This window comes from Watersipora subatra, chromosome 4 (genome assembly GCF_963576615.1).
Source record: "Watersipora subatra chromosome 4, tzWatSuba1.1, whole genome shotgun sequence".
Classification (NCBI taxonomy): domain Eukaryota; kingdom Metazoa; phylum Bryozoa; class Gymnolaemata; order Cheilostomatida; family Watersiporidae; genus Watersipora; species Watersipora subatra.
In genome coordinates this window covers 29,073,585-29,087,273 of record NC_088711.1, presented here as the reverse complement: position 1 = coordinate 29,087,273, position 13,689 = coordinate 29,073,585, and the positions used below count along the sequence as shown (strand labels likewise).

At 39.7% G+C, this 13,689-nt stretch overlaps 1 protein-coding gene across 2 annotated transcripts in view; it reads right to left on the bottom strand.

The window, feature by feature from the left end:
• Positions 1-13,689, bottom strand: part of LOC137393376 (prosaposin-like) — a 29,121-nt gene that overhangs the window by 7,519 nt on the left and 7,913 nt on the right. Inside the window, exons 6-11 of one of the 2 annotated variants that reach the window (XM_068079906.1) lie at positions 11,903-12,052; positions 9,052-9,207; positions 6,780-6,842; positions 6,018-6,115; positions 4,938-5,031; positions 547-729 (exon numbers count right to left, since the gene is read on the bottom strand). In XM_068079906.1, coding sequence (XP_067936007.1) covers positions 547-729; positions 4,938-5,031; positions 6,018-6,115; positions 6,780-6,842; positions 9,052-9,207; positions 11,903-12,052 — 744 coding nt within the window. Of the gene's footprint in view, positions 1-546; positions 730-4,937; positions 5,032-6,017; positions 6,116-6,779; positions 6,843-9,051; positions 9,214-11,902; positions 12,053-13,689 lie in introns of both variants that reach the window. The other variant, XM_068079905.1, reaches the window with a different exon arrangement.

The window sequence follows — 13,689 nt, the reverse complement described above, 5'->3', positions numbered from 1 at the left end:
GTATCCTTGGCAAGAGGCAGACTAACAGCATATTATCCTGTAGTATGATTTGTTGTATGATATTTGCTACTTACCTGATGACTGATATAATAGCTAGCAGAACTTATAAGATGTTGTTTAGAATGTTCCAGTATCTTAGTTAAAAGCAGCCTTACATCGAGTTAGTTACCAACTACTCGGCATGTCAGGCACAACGTCATACGCAACGTCGAATATTATTAGTATAGCTCCTAAATATGGTGAGTTATAATACAATCATGGCTTCGAAGAACTGCTATTTACCGGTGGTTGTATATTTTGCATGAACAAAAATTTCTACAAAATTTTCGAGCTGTAAACATTCCTAAAACCACCTCCCCTTATGCAACTTTTCCGTCATTAAACTCATCGGATGTTACTTGGGCTATGAGTAACCTTAGGAGTAGCACAAACATAGCAGGATGATAATCAGCAGTAGCATTGGCCAAACGATCAACTAATTTAAGCTATGGAAAAGTAACCACAAATTAAACAGTGCGCACTGAATAGAAAACTCTTATATCTTACATTTGATAAGGAAAGCAGGTGATTTGAGGGACAGAGAGACCACTGGAAGCAAGAGCCATTGTTAAACATCTGCGAGGCAACATTGAAAAAGGTATCGATAACCTGCTGTGTGACCTTCTCACATTCTGCCTCCAAGAAGCTAAGTTGTTGACAAACACCTTTCACCCTGTCTTCGATCATAGCCTGCCAACAAGGGTCTAGTTATCACGAAAGAATACAAAGATGATAGCATGCTTACCGAAAATATAGAATACTAGATAAATGCCCAGCGTTGCCCAGCAAATAAAAAGGTATTTACGCAGAAAACTTATTTTCATTTAACATGTGCAACATTCACCAATATAACTTTTAAACTTCATATCATGAGAAAAGTGTTTTGGTAGTTGAGATAAGAAAAAAAATAAACAATGATTACATGGAAGTATATATATATATATATATATATATATATATATATAAAATTGTTTCCTCACCCCGGATACCCCGTATGGGTGGTAAATTCTGCTCTAACTCGGGTCTCCTACCAGAGACCTGGGAGTTTGAGCACTCGCCTCAAGATCTTAGCTGTTCCCAATAGCGCACTTTTCTGCAACTCACCTGAGTTGATTGTTGTTGGTATTTGGTCAAACCACATTTTATGCGCCGGTGTTATTGCGCCCAGTGCCCCAATGACTACTGGGATTACAGTTGTTCTTACATTCCAGTATTTTTCTATTTCTTCTCCAAGAGGGAGGTATTTCTCTACCTTTTCTTTTTCTTTGCTGGCTATATTGTAGTCATTGGGTACTGCTATATCTATTATAGTAGCCCTCTTGTTCTCCTTGTCTACCACCACTATATCTGGTTGGTTTGCTAGGACATGCTTGTCAGTTTGGATGTAGAAGTCCCAGAGGATCTTAGCGGGTCATTTTCATTCACCTTACCAGGAGCTTCCCACCAGTGTTGTGGTTTATTAAGGCCATACTCATCACATAGACTTCTATACACAATACCTGCGACATGATTATGCCGCTCAGTGTATGCGTTCCCTGCTAGCTGCCTGCATCCACTGATGATGTGTTGGATGGTCTCAGGTGCATCTTTGCACAGTCTGCATCTACTGTAGGATCGTCTCTAGTGTGATAGATTTTCGTTTGGAGTTGCCTTGTTGGGAGCACTTGCTCCTGGGCTGCCATGATTAGCGACTCTGTATTGGCCGTTAGGTTTCCTTTGTTCAGCCAAATATATGTCTGGTGAAGATCGCCAACCTTAGATATTTGTTGGTGGTAAGCACCATGAAGCACCATGGGTTTCGTGTGCCAGTCAATTTCCTCATTATCAGGGCGTAGGTCTGTTGTAAGAGCAGCCGATTGAAATTCAGCTAGCAACTTATCAACTTATCGTATATATACAGTATATATATATACAGTATATATATACAGTATATATATATATATATATATATATATAAAAAGGTTACTGTTGTAGCAGAAGCTCGTTGTATTCAAAGTTTTGATGGACGATACTGGTTCCTCGGGATACTGACACAAACGTAAAAATGAGATATCTGACTTTCTTAGTTTGGTACATTGTCTAACCGAACGGGGAGAGAATGTAGAGGTAATTCCTATTCCAGATAATACAATTGTCCGTGTGAAAAGCATTTGGTTTTTAAGATTTACCAAAACCAGAAATATGAGTATAGTGGCACACTTGAAATTGAAACAGCACATTTGGCAATTAAAAGTTAAAAAATAGAATGCAATGGAAAAAATTAGCTTTTAATAAAATTTAAAATAAAACAAGCGCCAAAGGTAATATTAATTAATAATAACATGTGTATACTTAGCGTGTGCAATCCGAAAGGGATATACAGTATACGGTGAGAGCAATAGGAATAATAAGACTAGCTTAGTTTAGTGGTTACAGACGCTTGTTAGTAGATTTGCGATTTGAATATCGTGAGTTCAAATTTAGTACGAAGGTGATTTTTCATTGCTTTAACCTTTAACCTTATCGTTATAACTGGACAGACGACAAACACTGAGATTTATATGTATAGATGAAGATTATTATTAAATACATGTACAGCAGCTAAAGGCTAGGAGAGCGGCTAAGGGAGCAGCTAAGGGCTAGGAGAGCGGCTAAAGGCTAGGAGAGCAGCTAAGGGAGCAGCTAAGGGCTAGGAGAGCGGCTAAGGGCTAGGAGAGCGGCTAAGGGCTAGGAGAGCGGCTAAGGGCTAGGAGAGCGGCTAAGGGCTAGGAGATCGGCTAAGGGCTAGGAGAGCGGCTAAGGGAGCAGCTAAGGGCTAGGAGAGCGGCTAAGGGCTAGGAGAGCGGCTAAGGGCTAGGAGAGCGGCTAAGGGCTAGGAGAGCGGCTAAGGGCTAGGAGAGCGGCTAAGGGCTAGGAGAGCGGCTAAGGGCTAGGAGAGCGGCTAAGGGCTAGGAGAGCGGCTAAGGGCTAGGAGAGCGGCTAAGGGCTAGGAGAGCGGCTAAGGGCTAGGAGAGCGGCTAAGGGCTAGGAGAGCGGCTAAGGGCTAGGAGAGCGGCTAAGGGCTAGGAGAGCGGCTAAGGGCTAAGTGAGCGGCTAAGGGCTAGGAGAGCGGCTAAGGGCTAGGAGAGCGGCTAAGGGCTAGGAGAGCGGCTAAGGGCTAGGAGAGCGGCTAAGGGCTAGGAGAGCGGCTAAGAGCTAGGAGAGCGGCTAAGGGCTAGGAGAGCGGCTAAGGGCTAGGAGAGCGGCTAAGGGCTAGGAGAGCGGCTAAGGGCTAGGAGAGCGGCTAAGGGCTAGGAGAGCGGCTAAGGGCTAGGAGAGCGGCTAAGGGCTAGGAGAGCGGCTAAGGGCTAGGAGAGCGGCTAAGGGCTAGGAGAGCGGCTAAGGGCTAGGAGAGCGGCTAAGGGCTAGGAGAGCGGCTAAGGGCTAGGAGATCGGCTAAGGGCTAGGAGATCGGCTAAGGGCTAGGAGAGCGGCTAAGGGAGCAGCTAAGGGCTAGGAGAGCGGCTAAGGGCTAGGAGAGCGGCTAAGGGCTAGGAGAGCGGCTAAGGGCTAGGAGAGCGGCTAAGGGCTAGGAGAGCGGCTAAGGGCTAGGAGAGCGGCTAAGGGCTAGGAGAGCGGCTAAGGGCTAGGAGAGCGGCTAAGGGCTAGGAGAGCGGCTAAGGGCTAGGAGAGCGGCTAAGGGCTAGGAGAGCGGCTAAGGGCTAGGAGAGCGGCTAAGAGCTAGGAGAGCGGCTAAGGGCTAGGAGAGCGGCTAAGGGCTAGGAGAGCGGCTAAGGGCTAGGAGAGCGGCTAAGGGCTAGGAGAGCGGCTAAGGGCTAGGAGAGCGGCTAAGGGCTAGGAGAGCGGCTAAGGGCTAGGAGAGCGGCTAAGGGCTAGGAGAGCGGCTAAGGGCTAGGAGAGCGGCTAAGGGCTAGGAGAGCGGCTAAGGGCTAGAAGAGCGGCTAAGGGCTAAGAGAGCGGCTAAGGGCTAGGAGAGCGGCTAAGGGCTAGGAGAGCGGCTAAGGGCTAGGAGAGCGGCTAAGGGCTAGGAGAGCGGCTAAGGGCTAAGTGAGCGGCTAAGGGCTAGGAGAGCGGCTAAGGGCTAGGAGAGCGGCTAAGGGCTAGGAGAGCGGCTAAGGGCTAGGAGAGCGGCTAAGGGCTAGGAGAGCGGCTAAGAGCTAGGAGAGCGGCTAAGGGCTAGGAGAGCAGCTAAGGGCTAGGAGAGCCATTTGTAAAAAGCAGGTCACTAAAGAAGTGCATAGATCGCTAGTACCTGATAGCAAGTACTACTGATAACTATGGTCAAGAAATAGCGGATAAATTTTAACTGGATTATTCTAGATAATAATTGTCTGATTTTTACAATTTTATTAACTATGAATTTTTATTTTAATACAACAAAAAATACTTTTGTATTCATATAAAAATGTGGTTTTTATGCATCTCTACGCCCAAAATATTATTTATGACTTGTGTGGACATAACTCCCCATACGACTGTAAAAACATACATGATTGTGCGCACAAGATACTTTTTTATTTTACCTCCAACCACAAAGTGTTGACTGAAATAACACATTTAATTGAGGTTCCCCTTTGCCAACGAGTATCACTGGCATCATGAAAACAGCGTGGAATGGTAATAAATGGAATACATAAAACAGTTACAGTTGTTGGTTCTTGAAAATATGTCTTATGCATACGTCTACGAAAATAGTTATTTATTTAGACCAGACAGCACTAAAAGCTGCATGAGATTGATGATGAATACAGAGTATCAGTGCATTTAGCAAATGCTCGTGTGTCTAGCAATGAGCAATTACCATTATTTCTACAAGCATCTAGCAACAAGCAAAAGAACAATACATTAGCAGTAGGTTACAACTAGCACTTTTGTTAATTGCCAACGATTAACAACAAGTAAGTATAACTAACACAGACCTTCTCTAGGACCAGTTCTCTCTCTATAAGAGCTACAGCATCTTTGCATATCTTGCAAACAGAGCTATTACCAGAAGCACCAGATTTCACTGCTCTGTAAAAAACATCGTGTTTGATATTTACATCTCTGGACATAGGCGACTGGCTCTAGCAGAGCTGTGGTGTGGATCTACTCGAGATGATAAAATTGGAAAATACAATGAGAACATATACAATGTAAGCTAATGTGAAGCTTTTCAACTGTGTGCCTACATAGAATAGACCAACAAAAAGGAGGCAAAAGATACCAAAAGATGATATGGGATATTAAAGCAACACATTCAGAGAAAGAAGTTGCTGACACGAGTTAATGAAATTCTATTGTAAATTATTGTTTGACAACGCAGAACAAATATTTAAAATAAAACACCTGATACTTGCTAAGTTTATCCGTTACATAAAACTCTGAATTTTTAGAGCCTACTGTTGGTAGCTCAAAACTTTCATTGCAATTAAAACTCTTCCAAATTTAGCTAAGCGGCAAGCGCAAATGCATATGCTTTGTTGTATGATAGCCCATCGTAAGCTGTAAAAATAGAGGCTGTATTCACTGATACATCCATATATATATAAACTAGCTGCGCTACTTATATTTATATATATAGATGTGAAAGTATGTCGGTCTTTCAGCTATAGCTATTACTAGAATAGCGTAGCTGGACAACAACTCTGTGACAAAACGTCATGCCTACCGGCATTATTAACTAGCTTGCTGGAATTTTCCATTGGCAATGTGCCAGGCTAATAGCAAGCAACTCTCACTACTTCTCATTGTTTATAAGACAAAACACTTTTCTCATGATATGTAGTTTGAAAGTCAGAATGGCAAATGTTGTTATATGTTAAATACAAATCAATTTTCTGTCCAAAAAGGCTTTTCTATTACCCAGGCAACGCCGGGTAGCACAGCTAGTTGTCACAATAATTGATGTATCCAACCAAAATTCATATTCACATGCATATACATTTTAACTTACGCAGCTGTGGCTGTTAGTAAAGGCTCAATATCTGTTGTATATCACCACTCAAGTTTTAACTTACGCGGGAGACAGGCTAAGCTGTGGTAGACTGTCTACAGAAGGAGATGACAACTTTTGTGCTGAACAGAATCCTACCTTGGCGCATGTAGCATTAGGCGTCTAGAGTAAGGAAAGAGTATTATATGAAGGTACAAGTATAGTGTGACTCATAATGGGGCTAGAGAATGCCAACAAGGAAGGATTAGAACAGAATAAATTGGAGTTGTCAGTTCAACACGCTTGCTCATCTTATCAAAATGACTAACATTTTTTAAAGATTACATAAGGTAAAAATTTACAATGATTTAGAATAGATTAACGCAACATCAACTTTCAAAGCCAGCAAGGAGGAAGTAACAAGACCTTTGAAAGCCAGCAAGGAGGAAGTAACAAGGCACTTGCTGGAGAAAACACTCAAGAAATTATGCGGTTTAAAAGGAAGTTTGCACAAGCTAATAAGCTTCTCTGGTACATTATTGGTTGAACAATGACGGGCTTCATTGAACATTTAAGATATGAAACGTGATATGGTCTGCAATAGCAAATTTTAGGTTGGTTAGAGAGATAAAGAAAGGCATATTGTTCCCATTCAAATAATGCTAAAGCCTCAGCTACAAGACAGGTTGTTTTCTTTAACCAAAGTTTTGGCTATTATCACGGGTGGCTATTCTTAGTTAAAGAGTATTTATTGTTTATGGTTTGGATGTCATCCGATAGTGCTAAAGCCCTAGACATAAGATATCAGTATTGGTAGTAACTAGGAATGGAATGCTTAGCCTCATACCTTTAATGCTGCCAGCGCTTGAGCCCAGAGTTGAGGAAAGGAGTTCTGGACTGCTGACTCACACTAAAGCATAAATTCTAAAGTGAAAATAGAGCTATGGCAAGCTAAAAACAACAATGTTAGAAGAAACAGTGAAAGACTCAAGTCTGATAAGATTTAAAACCTTTAGCAAGTAGGTCTATATACCTGAGAATATGTTAGCGCTGTAACCGACTTAGCATATATCTAGACTTGCTCGGTTCTGTTTATTACCCATTCACACCTACTACTATTGGGGAGCACTCTACTTACATTTCATTACCTTTCACTCTAGATATGATAAAATGCCTAGCATCATGAGCATTAGAGTAGAAAATAATAGCGCAACTAAAAATAGAGGGGAATAGCGGAAAGGCATTTGGTATGGACCAATCAGGGAAAATGTGATCAGTAGCACAATAGGGCGAAATGAACATTTTACCATCTTTCCAATAACTGTTAGTTTATGTTAAAACATATCTGACTTGCCTTCCTCCATCTATCCTTTACGCAAGGGTACAGCAAATTGCTGTCAGCTGCAGACTATTAATGCTGCCTATGTAATAACTTGTATAAACATGTATGGAACAAAACTTCTAAAAATCTTCTCAAGAGCAGCTAAAACAGAAGACTATGTTTTTGTAATATTTAAAGAATAGAGAAAGCATAATATTATTATGCTTTAATAGTTATCTTGAGGTGTTGACTGATGTTCTAAAAAAAGAATCAAGGAGATTGACCCACTAGAAGCTGAGATATAGACAGCCAAACACAGGTCTACCTAATAAAGAATCAGAGGAAAACCCTTCGAAAATCCCGAAAACTGTGACGTATAAAATCGACTTAATGGTCATGTGCCGGAGTTGCGCACCCTTACCGCCGTTATGTATAATGATTGTTTTGGCTACGAGATGTGAAACGCTTCTCGCGATAGTAAATAATTTACATACTAGCTCTGGTTTCTCAGGAAAATCATCCAAACATTGTGTGGTAAAGGCATTTGCCCACAACCCCTCGCCATGATTTTTCAAAGCAGAAGAGCAGATTTTGACTATTGTGCTTCAAACTTTAACTCGATCTCCACGGATATGCTCCGAAGATCATCTGTTCAACGAACGGCGCGTGTATAGTCTATATGCGATATCCGCGAGTTGCAGTTTGTTTAGAATAAGAAATAGGAATGGGACTTTTTGTTCCTTCATCATTTTTCTACTGTGTATCTACTGCAGCATTCTTCTACTGTGTATCTACTGCAGCATTCAGTTGATTTTCATGATTATCGTCACTATTAACAGACTGGAAGTTCACTACAGCCATAATATTAAAAAGACTAACTTGACCGTGCTGCTCTTGCTATAAGAAAAGAAAACGATAACTTTTGCTTTGATTTTTCTATTGATCTATTATCTTATCTATGATTATTTTTTATGATTTATATAATATTCATAATGCATATTATACAAAATAATAATATAACTGCGTATAGAATAAATGATGTAACTAATATAATTTGTAGAAAATTCCAAATGATAACCGAGATTGATGATTGATTTAATTGATTCCATTTATTAGCTATAGTTAAAAAATCTGAACAACGCTAAAGATGAGTCTGAATAGGGAAGCTAAGTAGGAGAACAACAAAACTGAGCTGAACTGGCACGATAGCGAAATGTTGCGAAATAATAGATGCGTGTAATTATTTTATGCTAAAACTAATCTACACGTCAGAGGGACTGGTTCGGAATTCTAGGAGCGATGATTGTTAGGCCCAATTTGATTGTTCTATACTTCCAGGGATTAAACCAATTAAAACGCCGTGATTGTTATAGGAGAGCGCATTAGTTGGCTTAATTGACCAATGGCACACAAGTCGATTTCATACGTCATATATTGATGATTACTAAAACACTTATGTTTTTTGGTAGACCTGTGTTTGGCTGGCTATATCTCAGCTTCTGGTTGGTCAATCTCCTTGATTCTTTTTTTAGAACATCAGTCAACACCTCAAGATAAATAATAAAGCATAATAATATTATGCTTTCTCTATTCTTTAAGCAAGTTTCGTAAAAACACAAAGCTTAGCTAATGTTATCCCTTGCTCACTTTTGAACTACACCTGCAGCCGTATAATATAATGTAATACGATACGGTATAGTATAATATATAATTGACAATTAAAAGTTTTCCAAAAGCTTACAATCCACCTTTTTATAGAAGAACTCACTCTATGAAATGAGCTTTTTCCAATACTTACCGCTTTGATGAAAGATTTTTCCTTCAACTTTGGGCAGACCTCTTGCAACAGCTGGTTTTTAACAGCTTGCTCTGTGCCATTTATTATTGCCAGAGAATAAAGATAGACAGCTGTCTCCTCACACAGGCTGCAGTAGTCAACACCAGCTTCTACTATCTGTAACTACAGTGAACTCTTATGTTGAACAGGTAAAGGTGAGACAACTGCGGTACACCTTCTGGTTGCACAGACTGAGATGAGAGAACTACAGCAAACTCTCTTGTTACACAGATGGGTGAGACAACTACTGTACTCCCTCTTCTTACACAGGTAGGGGTAAAAAAACTACAGTACACTCTTGCTACATAGGTAGGGGTGAGACAACCACAAAACATTCTCTTGTTGCGCAGATAGGAGTAAGACAACTACAATACACTTTCTTTGGTAGTGGTGAGACAACTAAAGAACACTCTTTGTTGCACATTTGGCGGTGAGTCAACAACAGTACACTCTCTCGCTTCATGGGTAAGGGTAAGATAACTACATCACACTCTTTGTACACAGATAGGCATGAGACAACATTTAGCTCTATGTTGTTAAAAACTTGACTTTTTGAAGTCATGATCTAGTGTTATAAGAAAAGAGTGGCAGTAATTAGGTATGACACGGAGTTCCCGCTATTGTCACAGCGCTTGGGATGGGAATGGTGGCCCCGAGGAGAGCCGAGATGGGAGAGGATAACTAGTGAAGTGACTATCAGTTGGTACTCGCATTTATAGGCTGCCAGCATGTGGAATAGAGTTGCCTGGAATTATCGCGGTTTATTCAAATTTGAATAGTTAATTATAATGCGTTCGCTTAACACATGTCCGTTGTAGTATAATATTATATGTATGTTTCATAATAGCAAACTTTATGTTAGCCGTTTATTACCATGCAATTTTAGAACTGGCATGTTACTATACATGTACTCAGAAACTTGTTAATACTCGTATTACGCGATTAGTTAGTGATAAATATTATCGTTTTGCGTTTGAAATATTTTATTGTGACAACAGTTGACCTAATTATTGTGCAGCCAATCAACTGTAGATTTTTCCTTTAGCTTGTTATATAAACTTTCAGGTTTGCCATACCTGGGTGTGTTACTGCTTTGCACTGTAAGTTATAGTACCAATAAACATACTGCATTTATTAACTATAGCTCTGCTTGATTGCACAAGGCAAAGTACAGTATCAAATTCTTGTCACTGTTTGACTGGTCTTGTGATAGCAATCAGCAAATCATTGCTGCATTCACTATAAGTCCTATTGGCCAAACATCAAGAATTAGTGCGATTGGCTTCCCAGGGTGTAAAAGTTGGGAGAAGGCACCCACAAATCAGTTTATCGGCTCACCCTCATGTCCGTGTATCAGCTCACTATCGAGTCTGTTTATCAGCTCGCCCTCGACTCGGTGTGGGTTCACCTTCGAGTTGAGAGTTGCCTACCCTTGCCTAGTAGAGTTCGCTTCACTAGCTTTTAAAAAAACCTTTTTATTCTATACAGTCATTCTGTTTGTATCTTTAGGAAAATAATTCTGTCTGTTCCGTTTTTTATTTGTTTTGTGAGTGATTTAGGCCCAAGTTAATTTATTTGACCGTAAAATAATAATTAATAAAACTGTTTCTTACAGCTCTTTCTTCTTGTTAATAGCTACATACAGCGACATACAGCTACATACAGCTACATATAGCTATATACAGCTATATACAGCTACATACAGCTACATACAGCGACATACAGCTACATACAGCTACATATAGCTATATACAGCTATATACAGCTACATACAACTACATACAGCTACATACAGCTACATACAGCTACATACAGCTACATACAGTTACATACAGCTACATACAGCTACATACAGCTACATACAGCTACATACAGCTACATACAGCTACATACAGCTACATACAGCTACATACAGCTACATACAGCTACATACAGCTACATACAGCTACATACAGCTACATACAGTTACATACAGCTACATACAGCTACATACAGCGACATACAGCTACATACAGTTACATACAGCTACATACAGTTACATACAGCTACATACATGCACAGCTACATACAGCTACATACAGCTACATACAGCTACATACAGTTACATACAGCTACATACAGCTACATACAGCTACATACAGCTACATACAGCTACATACAGCTACATACAGCTACATACAGCTACATACAGCTACATACAGCTACATACAGCTACATACAGCTACATACAGTTACATACAGCTACATACAGCTACATACAGCTACATACAACTACATACAGCTACATACAGCTACATACAGCTACATACAGCGACATACAGCTACATACAGTTACATACAGCTACATACAGTTACATACAGCTACATACATGCACAGCTACATACAGCACTAGAAACCTGAAACTTTAGTCTGCACATTTTGTGTGCTTGTTAGTGGATATCATTTGCTGTTGTTCCCCATCACTGGTGGTTGATTGTTGTGACGAGGAAAACATTTGTTAAAGCAAAGCTGATGATGAACTAAAAACTTTCTTAAAAGCTGAAAATTTGTATGTACTTACAAATCTTGATGACACGTGATTTTTCTTACATCATAAATAGTTGAGTATAAGCTAACAAGCTCATGTGTTAGCACTCTAATAGCCTTTTAAGGTAAAACAGCAAAAACATAACCATTGCACAATGACCTTCTAAAAACCAAGCATTCAAATTTGTGCTTCAAAAGATTACAAAGAGTCAGAGTCTGTTGCGCTACATTTACAAAGGTTGACATCCTCGTCTCCTCCAAATACATGTATAATATACAACTTACATTGGAAACAATATTATCTTTCACGTGGTCGAGCCATGACACAGATCGTCCATCACAGATCCTTGCTGACGTGCAGATGACGACTGGATCCAAAGCAGAGATTACCATATCTAGGCCTTGCGCGATGTAGTGTTGTATTATGTTCTTGCACTGCAACAACAGTGTTAAGACAAGTTAGTAAGTCTGCAGCATTAATTTAAAGACCAATGTGTATGCAGGTGTTCAGCAAAAGAGGTTGGTGGTATTAGCTCAAAATACCTTGTGTCAGTGTTTTGTTTAAAACTTTTTTGTATTGTTAGTTTCAAGTTGACGCACGACGATACAAGCAAAGAAATGTTTTTATTGTATCATTTTCCTACTAACTATAAATGCCGACATAAATGCTGTTCACCGTAATGAATATTCTTTTGTAACTAAAGTAGAAGACCCTTAAAAGAAATCCTTTATTAGGCAATAGCGCCAGTTTTACTAAAAAAAACAAAATGTATGTGAAATACCTTGAACAGACTATCACCGAGTAGCATCAGCTTAGTTGATCTCCCAAGCATCAGCATGACACCTTTGCTAAAGATTTGTTCACTAAAGGACTTGATTGTATGGCCACAACTTAGCTTACTCTGACTCATAAGCCTTCATAACTTACTCTGACTCATAGGTCTTCATAACTTACTCTGATTCATAGGTCTTCATAACTTACTCTGACTCATAGGTCTTCATAACTTACTCTGACTCATAGGTCTTCATAACTTACTCTGATTCATAGGTCTTCATAACTTACTCTGACTCATAGGTCTTCATAACTTACTCTGACTCATATGTCTTCATAACTTACTCTGACTCATAGGTCATCATTACTTACTCTGACTCATAGGTCATCATTACTTTCTCTGACTTATATGTCTTTAAGACTTACTCATAGGTCTTTATAACTTACTCTGACTCATATGTCTTCATGTCTGACTAGTCACAGATTGATTAATGTCTTGCAACAATATCAATCTATTATAACAGAAAATAATATAACTTTCTACATGTCAATGAATCGCCCTACACATATAACTAGTTACATGAAGAACTGATGCTTAAGATTTTTAGATTACTATATTACAACCTCCAGCTCATCGGTAACAAACTGTTCCTTGGGCGCAAATGTACATTGTATGAGCAGTTGTAGTTGTCTTTCCTTTGTTAGTATAGACAAGGTAGGACAAGCGCTAGTTCCATAATTGCTAATACACTAATTCTAACTCATCCTTTACATTCGTATTCTAGATGTATTATTATATGAACTAGTGCCCTCACTGTCTCGTGTGCCCTGATGAGGAACCATCAAGAGTGCCAATAAAGTGCAGAAAATCAGGATGCACACAACTATTCTGATATGTCAGAAGGCCGACGATTAGTCAGGTGTAAGAGTGCTGGGTGTTAAGCTGAGTGTCATGAGGTTTAATCTCATTCAATGCATTCTTTTTCTTAAGCTCAAACATTCGATCGACGGCAGACAGATAGACAGACAGACAGACAGACATGACTCTTATTATGATAAAGATTGTAGTAACTACTGTATCAGCTTTCCTTACGTTATAGTTATCTATATATATATCTCTCAAAGTTGGTCGAATGTGTATTCGTTGTGATTGTCCAGCTATAGTTGTTATTTTAGCATTGTGCTCACTTATTACGATGTCCCAATTAAGAAATATTTTGTGACCCAACACGATGCTTCTTCGTCTTTTTTTTCGTTAGGGGTAATTTGTTCAGCCCCACGATATCGACAATAACTTATA